The following is a 16,243-nucleotide window of genomic DNA, read 5'->3' as shown; positions in this document are numbered from 1 at the left end:
CATTTCTAAAATTAATTTTCTATTGTAATGGTTTGTGGTTTTTATTAAATTTGTTAGTGATTTTTGTTGTAAATCAACCTGCAGCGAAAAAATTGTTATTTGACCCTTGTTTTTTATGTAACATTACCTTTTTTCTAAAATGTTGTGATGCTTTTGTTGTAATAAAAAAATTGTGACAAGGTGAGGATTTTTGTTGCACTGCTTTAAATCACCAAGATGGCATATGCATTGCTGCAAGTTTAGGGCTAAAGGGATATACCCTTTCAGGTTGTATGGAGAAGGTTGGAACCGTGGGTTGATTTCGTGAAAAATGAGGTGTGGAATGGAAAACAGTGTTGACTTATCCTAGCCGTCGGATGATGATCGAGTGGCAGAAAATGCAACCTAATTTTCAGCCCAGATCAAGTGACCGCCCAGCAGCACGGCCGTGAAAGGAAACACACCGTTTGACACACCTACTTTACATGTTCTCACGTAAATAAAGAGGATACAGCTAACAACATTAAGGGTTTTTATTGTTTGATTGCTCAATATCACTTTCCATAAGTGAACCATATCTTTCGTGATCCTCGAATAAATCCAAAATTTATTAAGAGTAATAATAACAAAATACAAATAAGGACGGAGGGAGCACCGAAATCTCTATATGTTTTGGGCCGTCAATATTAGGCCCTCTAAGCGGAACTAGATACCGATTCGAATTAGCGAGCCACCTAGACCGCATTATGGTTAGGATACGGAATTACAGATACTGATTCCGATACGTGTCGTGTCGAACGGTCTGCCGCCTATATCAATCAGGATGTATGTGCAAGGATTATGTGCCCCCCTGATCTAGCTAGGTCATTGTTCGCATAGATCTCAATCTCATCAGCCATGGCGGCGGGCGATGGAGACGGCGCGACGACCATGGACGGGACGACTGATCTCTCCGGCAAGCCGGCGGTGAGGAGCAAGACTGGGGGCTGGAGGGCGTGCCCCTTCATCCTGGCCAACGAGTGCTGCGAGCGGCTGGCCTACTACGGTATGAGCTCCAATCTCGTCAACTACATGATCGACCGCCTCCACCAGGGCAACGCCGCCGCCGCCACCAACGTCAACAACTGGTCCGGCACCTGCTACGTCATGCCCCTCCTCGGCGCCTTCATCGCCGACTCCTACCTCGGCAGGTTCCGCACCATCGCCGCCTTCATGACGCTCTACATCGCCGGCCTCGTGCTCCTCACCATGAGCGCCGCCGTGCCCGGCATGAAGCCGCCCGAGTGCGCCGACTGCCACCCGACCAAGGGGCAGAACGCCGCCTTCTTCGCCGCGCTCTATCTCATCGCCGTCGGCACCGGCGGGATCAAGCCCTGCGTGTCCTCCTTCGGCGCCGACCAGTTCGACGACGCCGACCCGCGCGAGATGCGGAGCAAGAGCTCCTTCTTCAACTGGTTCTACATGTCCATCAACGTGGGCGCCCTCGTCGCCTCCTCGGTGCTCGTCTGGCTCCAGATGAACGTCGGCTGGGGCTGGGGCTTCGGCGTCCCCGCCGCAGCCATGGCCGTCGCCGTCGTCAGTTTCCTCTTGGGGAGCAAGCTTTACAGGTACCAGAAGCCCGGGGGCAGCCCGCTCACGAGGATGCTCCAGGTCGCTGTCGCCGCCTGCAGGAAGTCGCGCGTACCACTGCCCGCCGACGCGTCCCTGCTGCACGAGGTGGCGTCGGCGGACGGCAAGGCCGCCATCGAGGGCAGCAGGAGGCTGGAGCACACGGAGCATCTGAGGTGCCTGGACAGGGCGGCGGTGGTGACAGGCGACGACTCCATGGTAAACCCTGACCCCTGGAGGCTGTGCACGGTGACGCAGGTGGAGGAGCTCAAGAGCATGGTGCGGCTGCTTCCGGTGTGGGCGACAGGCATCGTGATGTCGGCCGTGTACAGCCAGATGACCACCATGTTCGTGCTCCAGGGCAACACGCTCGACCCGCGCATGGGCCCCTCCTTCAAGATCCCCGCCGCCTCCCTCTCGATCTTCGACACCATCGCCGTCATCGTCTGGGCGCTCGCCTACGACCGCGTCATCGTCCCCGCGGTGCGCCGCATCACCGGCCACCCTCGAGGTTTCACGCAGCTCCAGCGTATGGGCATCGGCCTCGTCATCTCCATCTTCTCCATGGTCGCCGCCGGGGTGCTCGAGGTCGTCAGGCTCCGCGTCGCTGCCACCCACGGCATGCTCGACTCCAAGGACTTCCTGCCGATTTCCATCTTCTGGCAGGTGCCGCAGTACTTCATCGTCGGCGCTGCGGAGGTGTTCACCTTCGTCGGCCAGATTGAGTTCTTCTACGACCAGTCGCCGGACGCCATGAGGAGCATGGGTGCGGCGCTCTCGCTCACGACCAATGCGCTGGGCAACTACCTCAGCACGCTGCTCGTCGTCATCGTGACGGCCATCTCCACCAGGAACGGCGGCCTGGGCTGGATCCCGGATAACCTCAACAGGGGGCACCTCGACTACTTCTTCTGGCTGCTCGCCGTGCTCAGCGCAATCAACTTCGTGGTCTACCTCTTTATAGCAAACTGGTACAAGTACAAGGCAACAGCACCAACTGCACCAGTCCTGGACATTGCTGACGGCAACAATTAGAGCACTGCACTATCTTTGTACTGCTGAATTCCATGTTTTTTTTCTTCTTGTAACTAGATTTATTTGGATGAACAAAATCGGTCGAAATTCTTTATCTCAATCTCAACACACTGAGTTCCTCCCGCGTATTGTAGTTTGCACTGCACGGGTGAAAAATGAAATCCGAGCGTACTGACAAACTGACAATGAGCATTTCCTTATTAGACTTTATCATTTTTGTGTAGCCTAGAAGACAAATAATTTCTTATTGAGATTTTTCACATTTGTAGGACGTATCACTGACTACATCCGGACCTTTTTTTTCAGATTATTCTGACAAATGTAAATATGATTTCCGATTTTTTCAAAATAAAGGTCTTCTTGAAGCTTGCCTCAATTTGTCCGCTCTCATGAAGTTGTCAATTTTATCAAAAAATACATTTGTTGCCTGTAAACATCCAATATGAACTTGTCAAAAAGTAGATTGCAAAAATAAAAGATCTAAGTTGAGAATACCGCAAACACATGAATAGACTAAGGGTCGGTCTAGCGGGCGGCCGCATGCTCGGTAGTCCATCTGAGCGGTCAACCCAAAAAAGGAATTAGCCTCAAGTTCCCTGCCCAAGCGTCCACCAGTTTAGGAAGTAATTAGCCTGACAGAAAAGGAAAATCAACACCGCTTCAACAATGACTGCATGCACATTAATTTTCCTTTTCAAAATATTAAAAATCATATAACTTTTGCACCAGATATCGAAATTAGGATCCGCTTTCACTTTTGAATTACTTGCGGTGAGCTCTTCAAAACTAGATCTCATTTCTATGTATTTTGATAAAGTTTTTTCTAAGGCAACTTCTACGTGCGACAAAGCAATTATAATGCGAGACGATGCAACTTTAGTGTGGGGCGAAGCAACTTTGCTGCACAACGTAAATCTACATTCACAACGAAAGTTGCATCGCTGGACACCAAAGTTGCTCAGCCATCCATCAAAATTTATTCGGTGGGCACCAAAGTTGCTTCGATGGATGCCAAAATTGGGCCGTCACAAACCAAATTTGCTCTGTCGAGTACCAAAGTTGCTCAGGACACTAAAATTGCTCGTTCGGGCGCCAAAGTTGCTCGTTCGCGCATGATAGTTCCTGTGTTGGCACCAAAGTTGTGTCCCCGGGCACGAAAATTGCTATGTTGGCATCAAAATTATGTCGTCGGGCACCACTCGTTACACATTGAAATTGCTCCAATGGACACCAAAATTGTTGTCGAGCACCAAAGTTGTGTGCTTTCATGTACCAAAAAATGTACATGTTCGTTGCACACAAAAGTTGCTTTGCGGCACACGAAAGTTGTTTTACTACACAACAAAGTTGCTCGGTCGCACATCAAAGTTGCTATTTAAAAAATTCGTCAAAACATATGAAAATGTGGTCTAGTTTCGAAGCTCTCGTCGTGGGGATTCAAGAAGTGAAAACGGATTATAATTTCGCCGCACGATTTACAGCTTCTTAAAAAACAACACATAATATGAGCTAGCCTACCATTTATGTGACAGCTGGACGCATGGAGCTATCGCGTGGTGTTGCGTCCGCCCAGAACATTGATTTGGCACGCGGCCGCCGGAAAGAATTCAGGATAGACTAAACTTAATTTTTTTTGTAAATACGTTAGTCCACTAATTGCCTTGTTTTAATCAAACAATGCACTTTCAGAATGCTACCCGACCAACCAGGCGGAATATTTCTCACATGCTAGGACATAGTATCCGACTAGCTTGGAGGTACATGGGTTCCCTACTCCAGTGTTCGGAATGTGCACCATGCTCATAAATTCAGAACTCATGCATCATTGCAGAGGATGGCTCAATGCTCTCTTTGCACTTCTCTTTTACACAAATACTTACATACCTAGCGAAAAAAGGTACTTCTCCGATCAAATTAGTTGACCCTATTTTATCTAGATACATATGTACCTAGATGCGTTTGTTGATTAGATATATCCATATCTAACAAAGTGGAGTCAATTAATTTGGATCGGAGGGAGTATTTCCATTCAGCATTTCGGAGAAACTTGTGTTTTACTGTAACTGCTAGAGTTGATGCTGCTTGGATTGACCAGCACTTGCGAAACTATTTACTTTATGTACCAAACCATTCAGTGCCAAAATTATTTTTACAGTAAAACTTAGCATAAAACAGCAGCAGTTCTCTGGACAATCATGCTCTGAATATACTACAGTTCTAGTACATGTAGAATGGAGACTATACAAGTTTCTGTACATTCTGTGGATGCATCTCTAACTGTATGATCAGCACAGAAGAAAATCACATAGTAGTACAAACAGAGCCGACATAATTTTTTACATCACTGCACGATTATGACCAAGTTTCAAGGCTGAAATTGCTCTCCATGGCAGGCCACAGGATTGCTACGCTGCAGCTCCTCTCTCCTGCTAGTGAGAACTGCCAAGAATCATATTGTTAGCATTCCATATTTCAAAAAATATGGTACACGATATTTCCCACGTATCCATGCTGGCATGACCAAAGAACACTGGTCCAGCATTTTTGTAGTTATATTCCTTCTCCAACGGATGAGATAAGAAAATCATATGCAGATTTTTTTTTTTTTGGCTACAGAACATGTATAGGTGATAGTGGCTCACCTGGCTACATGTCACATTCAGTTACGCCTCTGGAAGTGTAATCAACCGGGATCCAGCATCATATTCCAATGCAGTACCACAACTGATAAACAGAAATAGCAAATACACTATAAGCTCAAAATCGTATATGATTCACATGTGGCTTCTATAAATAAGAATAAGAGTCAGATGCATACTTTGCACATTTCACTTTGTTTTTGGCACCACCACTAGGTATTGACAGTATAGTCCCATAGAAAGAAAGATTTTCATTGCCACAATTTGGACATGGTCCCTGAATATCATTAAAGATTCATCAGTTTGCAGTCCAGTTAATCATTTGTAAGGCCTGATAGACACGAGAAAAATACCTTCAAAATTAAGAAGTCCTTTATTATGGCATTAGTAATTGCTTGTGCTATCCAAAATATCAGAGGGAGTGCAGCAAACCATGTGAAGATGAAACTGAAAGGTTCTGGCAGCTGCACATTCATAAAGCAGAGTTAGTATATTATAACATTCCTTGTATTACATTGATGCTCGGAATGCAATTTTAAAAAGAAATGTTATGAAAGTGAGATGCCGACATGAATCTAGTCTCTAGATGAGCAGAACCTTTTTTTTTGTGTCAGCGCACCCTCAAATTCAAATCTGACACTGACAGGAGATTTTAGTATTTTGAAGCAAATATTACCGTAGTTCTTTGTTCGAAAATAAATTAGTGTAAGAAAGATCTAACATTATGAATATACCACATACTTACTGAACTAGTTTACATTCTTCTAATTTCGATTTTCATATTCTTCTATGCACAGAACAAGAACCAATGATCAAAATTAAGTGGAATAATTCAGCAACCACTCCATTTATATTAGGAATGATGATACAAAAGTTAAGTTTTGCATACAAAATAAAAGTTACAGTATGGTGAGATGGGTTATTCTCGTATCTCCAAAATTACCATTATTCTGACATTTATATATTATGTATAAAGGGCAAAAAGTTTCACTATTTTTATATGAGTTGTCATATTTTCTAGAACTGTCGTTATTCTTTTATTCATATTTATTTATACAACTTTTTTTCAAAAGATTTAACAAGCTATATGAACTATTGGCATTACATATTGGGTTATTGTTGGTTGAGAGAACACCTAACCTCGAGGAGATATGTGATTTCGAACCCCGTCAAATCATCCAGGAAGAAGAATCTGCAAAGAAAAAATGTAGATTAAACACTCTAAAATGGTGTAGTGATGATAACTAGTACAGCCAAAACCAGGGACGATTCAAATAAATCTGTTTGATGATGTGCCATATGACCATTTCCCTATAACACTCACATGGTAAGAGCTACAACAGCTGCTGGAACATTTAGCAGGAACATCTTGAAGTAGTCCACCGTCAAGTCACTGTACACCTGCAGAATATTGCATATTTTGGTCAGCATATTTTTATTAAGCAGTTTCGCATTAGCTTTCCAAAATGTATAAGATTAATCTGTATTATTTCATTGCATAGGAGGTTTCCTGCATATGTGCTACACTTGTATGTTTATATAAACGGTTTTGCTATGTCTCTGAGATTTTCTTAAGTCTAAGTCACTTGCAAAAAGTACTTGAGTTGCACTTTTCTGTTAAAAAAGTGCAATTGCACTTTTCTGCCAGAAATGTGCAACTGGACCGAGTTGCACTTTTCTTTGAACTGCAGTTGCACTTTTCTGAGTTGACTGAGACTTAAGAAAATCTCAGTCAACTTAGACATAGACACACCCTTATATAAACTGGCATATGTCCTCATGGAATATGGTTAAGATTGTTTTCTCGGATACTAGGCTATGGTACCATGGAAATACAAGTTACATTTTCTCATAAGAATCATCTCTCTAGAAAGTAGTTCTCAAAGCTGGAAATCATTGTAGCATTATTAATTGAACTTGAAATGGTTTGGTGGTGTTGTTTATTAGTATATTCTTCTTATTTGACTTGAACCAGTTGGAGAGACCGGATAATGTCTCAAACTTAAAAAAAATGTGATTGTAAAACATTTCGGCAGTGATTACGGGAAATACACCTAAATAGACATAGCTGAGCCTATTTCCACTCATGTGCAGTTTATATATTAGCAAAGCTAAGGAAGTTCAGCAACAACCTTAACTACATATAAAACAAATACAACCTTATGAAATTGTATATGCATGCTTTTACTTCCGAATAAAGATCAATGCCACAAAAGAAAATAACAGATAATTGCTACTGTAACCATAGATATACTATTAGTCTATGATGAGTAGCAAAGAAAATAGAGCACAGCAGAAGTATTCTTTTACACTCCAATAGAACAATGTATGAATACACGGAAATTACAATGAGGGAACTAGTAAAGTAGCAATCAATGAGAGGATACCTACCTTTCGACTGCGTAAGCTGCATCTTGGTCCTTCCTGTACGATATCACTTCCTTCTTTCTAGGCAAGGAAATATATCGAGAAAAACCAAGTAAATTTTTAGGATATAACATGGCTGCTAAAGTATGTTGGTTCATCTGTATATTTTTTTATTTGGGTATCCGAAGTGGAACTAAAGCTATATAACATATAAATATTACAAACAAGAATACTAATATAGCCTAGAACCATGTTTAGAACATATACTGGAAGCCACTTATATCTGGGTATAGTGTCTTAGTGTATGAAAATAAAGTAAAACACACTTTCTCGCTTCAGAATTCTTGGTTGCTACTTTTACAAGCTAGTATTTGGTTCCCAAAGTTGGGTTGAAAATTTGCATGAATAGCGTTCATAGCAATTTGATCATATGCTTTGATGAGCAATACTTATACTTAAATTGCAACATTAGAAAAATCTAGATGACAAGAACCAACCTTTAACCTGAGCTTTAGATCATCGAATTCGGCATCTGTCATGATGGGGTTGCCAGACACATAGGCCATGGAGGCTTCCAAAAGCCTTTGTTCATCAGGGCCTAATACGGGAAGGAACAACGAATCAACCATGACACCATGAACAAATAAAACTCCTCGACAAAATACAATAAATGAAACCAAACGAGAATCCCCTTACTTAGCATAACAACACTGCTTCCTTCCCACATGAGCTCCTCCTTAAGGTTGTCAAACTCCTCGTTCGACATGATTGCCGTCTTGTCATAGTAGAATGACTAGATAGCAAGAAAAAAAACATATAATTAACCAACCAGTTAAGTTAAATGGCAAAGTTTGGACACGGTTTTGTACGGAACGTTAATGGTACATCGGCTACACAACGAATATTGAAACCAGTAGTAGTAGCGATACGCAGAAAGGGAAGGAGGAAGAAGCACGAACGTGCCTGCAACGCCTGGAGGAACTCCTGCTCCATCTCCCCTATGGACTTCTTGACCTTCCCGTCGATGCTGCAGTAGGGAAGCACGTTGCTGTCGACCACGTCGTCTCCTCGCTGCACCCGCCCCTGCGGCTCGGCCTCGGCGGCGCGAGGCCGGAGCCGGCTCCAGCCACGGCCCGGCACCGGCGTGCACGGGCGCGCCACCGTAAGGGTGCGGCACCTCGGCGAGGTGGACGCGGTGGCGCAGGGCGCCCGGAGCATCGGGCGGAGGAGGAGTGAGGGGAGGCGGGCCGGCAGCGCGAGCCTCGCGTCGGATGCCATGGCGTGCGTGCTTGCGTGGGTGCTCGTTCGTGGGCGAGGTTTGGCGCGCGCGGTGGATACTTTTTGTGTGGCGCGGAGCAGAGGAGGTGGGTGAATCGGAAGGGATAAGGTCCGGCGGTGACGGTGGTGTATCACGGAGGCGGACGGGGACGCGCCGCGCCCTTGGTGGCGTTATGGTGAAACTCCATTTTACCGTTGGGTGCTCCTTTGGCACGGGCAAATTCCACTTCGATCCGCAGAATTATCAGTATCCGTGAATAGACAAAGGTAGGAACCAATTAACGTGTAATATTACCAATAGTATAAGCCTTTTAGAAAGATAAATTGGCTTTAATGTTTAGGGTTAGGGTATCTCCAGCGGGCAAAACGGCGACCAAAACAGTCTGTTTTTATCCGTTTAGCCCGCAGACAGAATTTGGGAGACGGTCCGATTGGCTATGTAAGTGGGCCAGCGGCACGACCCATTGTCTCCACGCTTCTATTTTGGCTCATTGTCTCTGGCCAGCAAATTAATGCGAAAAAAATGAAAACAAGACATAAATTAAGATTTTCATTCAAACTTAATGAAAAGCAATTAAATTTAAAATACAATAGCCCTCCAACTCACCGTTGGTAAGCGGCGACGGCCTAACTTCTTCATCGTTCTTCCCGCGAGTAGATGTGGCTCGCTGGATCATCGCGGATCGCTGCCTCATGACGAATTCCGTGTTCATAGCGATTCGCTCCTCTTCGCGGTGGGTTTGCTCGGCGAGGGTCCGAAAGTTTAGCTCAAGGATCCTCTGTAGCTTGGCCCACATGAGGAGCCGCCCAACACCCTCGGTAGCCAACTGTTATCACCAGAATTTAGCCAAGAGCAAGACATGGGCCGTAATTGAGATGAGCTTGGAGGATATGCACGTAGAGTGTCTCTGAATCGGCCTTGTGCGACAGTTTGGGCTAGATTGCCCATGTATTTGTATATTATGGTAGATTAGAATTAAGAGATAGAGTTTAGCCCGTACACGGTTAAGTTTATTCCCGAATTAGAAAGTCCACGGACTATAAATATGTATTTAGGGTTATTGAGAAAGGAGGACAATCACGTTCACAACAAACACAATCTAGGCGCATCGCCACCCCTTGTTTCGAGGGTTTCTTCCGGGTAAGCATCATGCTGCCTAGATCGCATTTATTCGTTATCTGGTGTTGCTCGTACTGAAGCCTTGTTGATGGCGAGTAACACTACTTATCGTAGATGTTTTGGGGTTTGCATCGTTGTTCTTCTGATATGCTTGCTTAGCTATGCTGCCCCTCGATATCTAGCTGCCCTTACACCTATCTTAGGTGTAAGGGTAGCATCTTGCTTCGTCTTTATTTAGTAGATTTGATCTGTTACAGTTGCTCCTTGTTCTTCAAGGATTAGTTTAATATCCGTATGGTTAGGCCTTACAAACGGGTTGAACGATCCGGTAGTGCGTTAGGTATGGTTTACCGATCCTAGAAGGGATGTTCCGGGAATCGACTCTGTGTTGGTTTTTAGGCCTCTTTTAGGGTTAGTTTGCCATCATCTTTCGTATCTTCTAGGCTCAACCACATGTAGGATGTTCCGGTTATATGGTGAAAACCCTAAACTGTCGTAGATCGTTTTAGCTTAGTATTAATGAAGCAGGATACCCATGTTATTGCAAGATCTAATATGAATCATGGGTCAATCGGCTCTTTGAGCCGATGAGCAGGGTAACCTGAGAGCCGATCGAGGCTCATTTAATGTTTACGTGTCTACCATGCAGAAACTAATCGAAGCGATCCAACACCTCCCTGACCAGGTATAGGTCAGGTGGCACGCCCTTGCGACCGTCAGGACGTCTGCCAGAGCATTGCGGGCCGTTGACCGAGGGACCAGGACCCACCAGCAGTCCTGGGAGCCTCCCGGCTCTTTGTGTTGCTCGCCGCTGCTCGTCGGTGGGTTTTGGCAGGCAACACATTCTGGCACGCCCAGTGGGACACTCTGCAACAACCACGTCAACATCTGCAGCTGAGATGTCAGGCGAACCAGTCAAGTACGAAGAGCTGCCTGAAGAGCACAAGAAGAAGTATGATGAGCTTAAGGCTCTCTTCGAAGCCGATCTCATCGGCTCTTTCGAAAAAACCCGTTCACATGGCATTAGGTTCAAAGGATTCACACCCGAAGGCGTGCTAGATGGAGTAGATCTGTCTCTTCCTTCGGAGGAGCGCACCAGAGCCCTGCGCCAGGAAACCAATTATATGGTGGCTCATTCTCTACATCGTCATTCTGAGAGCCTGGTGAACGCTTTCGAGCGTGTTGCGCTCCGTGTGGTTCAGGAAATCATGAAACATTAGTATTCTCCGTCAGGACCGGTCCTAGGGACTCACCAAGGAGAGATACCGTTCCACACCAGACCGCAACTGCCGTTCACGCTTGCAGCTCCACAGCAACAAGGTTCACCGGCATACGTCGTCTACAAGGTTGGAGGTGATCCTGGCGATTACCAATTCCTGTATGAGCCGCCCAAAGAGATCCCACATGGATACGTGTGCACATACGTGCCGGACTGCAACAACTGGGTGCACACGAACCAGATTACAGCAGGAGGGATTGCTGGAGCAGGAGGGAGTTCTGGAGCAGACGCTGAGAAACAGGCGTGGCTAGCTAAATATGCCACCGGAACGAGTCATGAAAGCTCAACCCCTGCAGCTCATACCGTGGATCAAATCAGTGCAATCTTGAGAGACCAGCTCGATATCCTGCCAAAGCGGAGAACAATCGGCTATTCCAAGCCGTATCCCAACGAATATGACCTGATCCCGCTGCCGCCCAAGTATCGGCTCCCTGACTTCACAAAGTTCAGTGGATCAGAGGGGTCTAGCTCAATTGAGCATGTGAGCCGATATTTGGCACAGTTGGGCATGGTTTCAGCATCAGACCCGCTGCGTGTAAGGTTCTTTGCGCAATCGCTCACGGGTCCAGCTTTTGGGTGGTACACCTCGTTGCCACCAGATTCAGTTCGGACATGGAAGCAACTGGAAGAGCAGTTTCATGTACAATATCACTCAGAAGCTACCGAAGCTGGCATTGCCGATCTGACGCAGGTGCGGCAAAGGCGGGGAGAGACGGTGTCTGATTACATTCAGCGTTTCAGGACTGTCAAGAACTGATGTTATTCGGTTCGTTTAACTGAGAAAGAAGCAGTCGAGGTGGCAGTGGCAGGCCTCACAGCGCCGCTCAAGGATCTGACTTTCCAAGTGGACTACAATTCACTGGCGCATATGGTCCAGCAACTGACATTGTATGAGCAGCGCCACCCAGAATTGTACCAAGACAAGTTCAAGCGCCCGATAGGCCTGGTCGAGGCAGAAGAAGTTGAAGACTCTGCAGAAGATCAGGAAGTCGCCGTGGCTGAATGGGCTCGGGGGGCAGTACCCGTGTCCTGCAAATGGGTGAAACAACCAGGGCCTGCAAAAGGGTTTGACTTTGATATAAGCAAAACTGAGCAGATTTTCGATTTGCTGCTGAAGGAAAAACAGCCGAAGTTACCCGAAGGCCATAAATTCCCTACGGTGCAAGAGTTGAACGGGAGACCATACTGCAAATGGCATCACACGTTCACCCACGTCACCAACGACTGCAAAGAGCTGCGTCGACAGATTCAAATGGCGATAGAACAAGGCCGATTAATCTTCGGTCAGTTTGCCATGAAAGTGGACATGCAACCGTTTCCTGGCGTCAACATGGTGGAGCTCAACCATTCCACGAAGCGTCAGCCGGGTTTCTCTTTCGATATCAACATGGCAGGGCCTGTAGACCGCCATGGCAAAGATAAAGAGGAGAGCAGTCACACCCGTGGCAAGGATAAGAAGGAGGCCGATCCACGCGACCGGCCCCGATATGATAACAAACGGTACCTCACCGAGGAAGAAGTGAGAAGCGTGCGGTACCAACGGCCACTCTCCGCGCATCTCCTTAACAAATATGAGTATCAGTATGACCGACGCCGGCGGTACGACGTAGATGACGACAGATATCGTCGGTCAGACGCAGACAATAGAAAACATCGTCGATATGACAGAGACGACGAAGGATATGAACGTCGCGCTAAAGGGAGATCAAGAGAGCAGGACGACATGGACAGACACTGGGATTGTCCTTTCTTTAAGCACTGCTGGGACTCAGGAATGAGCCGATTACCCACAATCGACAACTGCCCAGAATGTAGACAGCAGAGGAAGGGCACAAGTGAGGTTTCAGTGTTCAAGCGTCTAGGGCCTCTCCCACCTCAGAATAAACGAGCTGAGTCATCTCAAGATGAAGACTTCAAGGAGTCAGAAGATGAAGAAGAAGATAGGTACCACCGGCCAAGGTGGTGCCCTGATGGACTCAGTCATTCCCAGAAGCGCATGGTTCAGCGGCTACGTAACTTGGAAGAAGCCGAAGCGCAGTACCTGTACACGTTGAGGAAAGCACAGCCCGATCTGGCCGTGAAAATTCAGCAAACATTGGAGACGGAGGCGCGGCCGCAGAAGAAAGAATGGCGCCCCAAGCAGACAAAAGCCGATGCAAAGGCATCGGCTGACACAAACATGGTGTTCATACTGCCGTCGGAGTTTTATGCTCCAAGAACTGAAGAAGTGCCAGTGGCACAGTTCGACTGCGGTCCACGACCAGTTGTCTTTGAGAAGCCACGAGAGAGGAGCTACAGGCACTTGAAGGCCCTGTACCTAAAAGGTTATATCAATGGGCAGCCTGTCAACAAGATGTTGGTTGACATGGGAGCGGCAGTCAATATAATGTCATACTCCATGCTACGGCGTTTGGGACGCTCTAACGAAGATCTGATCAAGACCAACGTCACACTAAGCGATTTCAACAGCCAAGCATCAGAAGCGCAAGGCGTTCTGAACGTGGACCTAACCGTAGGCCGGAAAACCATCCCTACGTCGTTCTTCATCGTCGACAGCAAAAGCACCTACGCTGTCCTGCTAGGGAGGGATTGGATTCACGCCAACTGCTGTATTCCATCCACGATGCACCAGTGCCTGATACAGTGGGATGGAGATGAAGTGGAGGTCGTTCATGCAGATGACTCGATCGAGATCTCATTAGCTGGCATGAATATTTGGGATGCAGACGACCAAGAGCCAATCTCTGGAATCAGTTTGGACGGCTGTGAGCGCATCGAAGCTTCAAAAAACGGGGTGAGGCTGGTCTTATCCACCGGCCTGACAGAGTAGCAAGATCAAAGTCAGTAGACGTACATGGCAAGGCCGATCCCTGCGATCGGCCCCAAAAAATAAAAAGCAATGATCTCACCACGAGCATGTCACGTAGTCATAGTAAGATGACTGTAGAGCCGATATCTTCAATTATTTGAAAGATTCGGCTCGGGGGGCACTTAAACGGATAAGGTACGAGGCTACGAAGTAGGTGCCCAGGTGAAATATGGGGGCCGATGCATAAATCAATCGGCCATAAAAAATAATTTTTTTAAGTATAGCCGATGCACAGACATCGACTTTAGAATAAAAAGCCGATGCGCAGTCATCGACTCAAGAGGTACAAAGCAGAGGTACAAGCTCAATTGAGCAGTTATCAGATTACATAGAGAAGCTCTACTGAAGGAATGCCTCAACGGCATGGAGGGCGTTAGCTCGAACACGATCCACCTCGGCGATCTCGGCCTCATCATCTTCATCCTGGCCTGTCACCAGCTGCTTGTTCAGGGCACGTATTTCGGCCAGATCAGTCTTCAGTTCAGCTTTGAGGCCTTCTGCTTCATCGTGGGAGTGGGCAATAAGAGCTTCCTTATCTTGGATGAGCTGTTTGGTGGCCCGGACCCTCTCTTCAAGGTCCTCCAACTCCTTGTGCAAGGTCTCAAGTTCAGCAGTACTGACAGAGGTGTCAGTTTTTGCGTCCAAAGCTGCCTTTTTCTCATTAAGCCGCTGACATTTGTCTGCAATATCGGCTTTCAACGGGAGTTGGGAGTGGCGTAGGACAATTCTCTGACGAGCCAATTTCACCCTTGACCTATAAGCAGACAAAGTCACAACCGGCCAGAGTTTCACCTGCAACGTCACCGGGAGATGAGGCTGGATGTCTTCGAGAATGCTCTTCACTTCTCCGGGGTCTTCAACCAATGTCTCAATTGAGGAGGAGAGCAGGGCCTTGAGATGCTGGAGTTTATCACGTGTAGTGATGGGCCCTGACTCTGCACTTGCTTTAGACGTAGCTGGCTCAATGGATTCAGGGTCGAATGTTAGCAGGCTTGAAAGGTCGTAACCCTGACAAACAACAACAACGTCAGTATACAGCGAAAGAGAAAGGCAGAGCTAAGGAAAGGGAGTGTACCTCTCCTAAGACCAGAGGAACAGCCGATGAAGAGGTGATCGGCTCTGGTGTTTCTGCTGTGGGCTTGGCCAAGGTGGCAACCTTGTCAGCCACACTGCCAGGAGGTGCTAGGTCCAGGGTGGCGGATGTGTTGGAGATATGCCCAAGAGGCAATAATAAAATGGTTATTATAATATATCTTTATGTTTATGATAATGTTTACATACCATGCTATAATTGTATTAAACGAAACATTGATACATGTGTGTTATGTGAACAACAAGGAGTCCCTAGTAAGCCTCTTGTATAACTAGCTTGTTGATTAATAGATCATCATAGTTTCATGATCATGAACATTGGATGTTATTAATAACAAGGTTATGTCATTATGTGAATGATGTAATGGACACACCCAATTAAAGCGTAGCATAAGATCATGTCATTAAGTTATTTGCTATAAGCTTTTCGATACATAGTTACCTAGTCCTTTCGACCATGAGATCATGTAAATCACTTATACCGGAAAGGTACTTTGATTACATCAAACGCCACTGCGTAAATGGGTGGTTATAAAGGTGGGATTAAGTATCCGGAAAGTATGAGTTGAGGCATATGGATCAACAGTGGGATTTGTCCATCCCGATGACGGATAGATATACTCTGGGCCCTCTCGGTGGAATGTCGTCTAAATAGCTTGCAAGCATATGAATGGTTCATAAGAGACCACATACCATGGTACGAGTAAAGAGTACTTGTCAGGAGACGAGGTTGAACAAGGTATAGAATGATACCGATGATCAAACCTCGGACAAGTAAAATATCGCGTGACAAAGGGAATTGGTATCGTATGTGAATGGTTCATTCGATCACTAAGTCATCGTTGAATATGTGGGAGCCATTATGGATCTCCGGATCCCGCTATTGGTTATTGGTCGGAGAGAGATCTCAACCATGTCTACATAGTTCGCGAACCGTAGGGTGACACACTTAAGGTTTGATGTTGAAATGGTAGAAC

At 46.2% G+C, this 16,243-nt stretch overlaps 2 protein-coding genes across 2 annotated transcripts; one reads left to right on the top strand and one right to left on the bottom strand.

Moving 5' to 3' along the window:
- Nucleotides 1–863: 863 nt before the first annotated feature.
- Nucleotides 864–2,783, top strand: LOC127330317 (protein NRT1/ PTR FAMILY 8.2-like). Its single transcript, XM_051356569.2, has one exon. The coding sequence runs from the start codon at nucleotides 877–879 to the stop codon at nucleotides 2,620–2,622; it is 1,746 nt and encodes a 581-aa protein (XP_051212529.1). The 5' UTR covers nucleotides 864–876; the 3' UTR covers nucleotides 2,623–2,783.
- A 1,937-nt stretch (nucleotides 2,784–4,720) lies between these two features.
- LOC127334176 (PGR5-like protein 1A, chloroplastic) lies at nucleotides 4,721–8,995 on the bottom strand. Its single transcript, XM_051360594.2, has 10 exons — nucleotides 8,592–8,995; nucleotides 8,325–8,421; nucleotides 8,126–8,226; nucleotides 7,653–7,709; nucleotides 6,586–6,662; nucleotides 6,402–6,453; nucleotides 5,615–5,725; nucleotides 5,441–5,538; nucleotides 5,265–5,346; nucleotides 4,721–5,061 (listed from the first exon to the last, which is right to left on the bottom strand). Exons 1-9 carry the CDS (start codon nucleotides 8,904–8,906, stop codon nucleotides 5,286–5,288), a joined length of 969 nt encoding a protein of 322 aa, XP_051216554.1. The 5' UTR covers nucleotides 8,907–8,995; the 3' UTR covers nucleotides 4,721–5,061; nucleotides 5,265–5,285.
- Nucleotides 8,996–16,243: the final 7,248 nt, after the last annotated feature.

This window comes from Lolium perenne, chromosome 2 (assembly GCF_019359855.2).
Source record: "Lolium perenne isolate Kyuss_39 chromosome 2, Kyuss_2.0, whole genome shotgun sequence".
Lineage (NCBI taxonomy): Eukaryota > Viridiplantae > Streptophyta > Magnoliopsida > Poales > Poaceae > Lolium > Lolium perenne.
The sequence above is the reverse complement of the archived record's forward strand: the minus strand, read 5'-3'. Positions and strand labels throughout refer to the sequence as shown.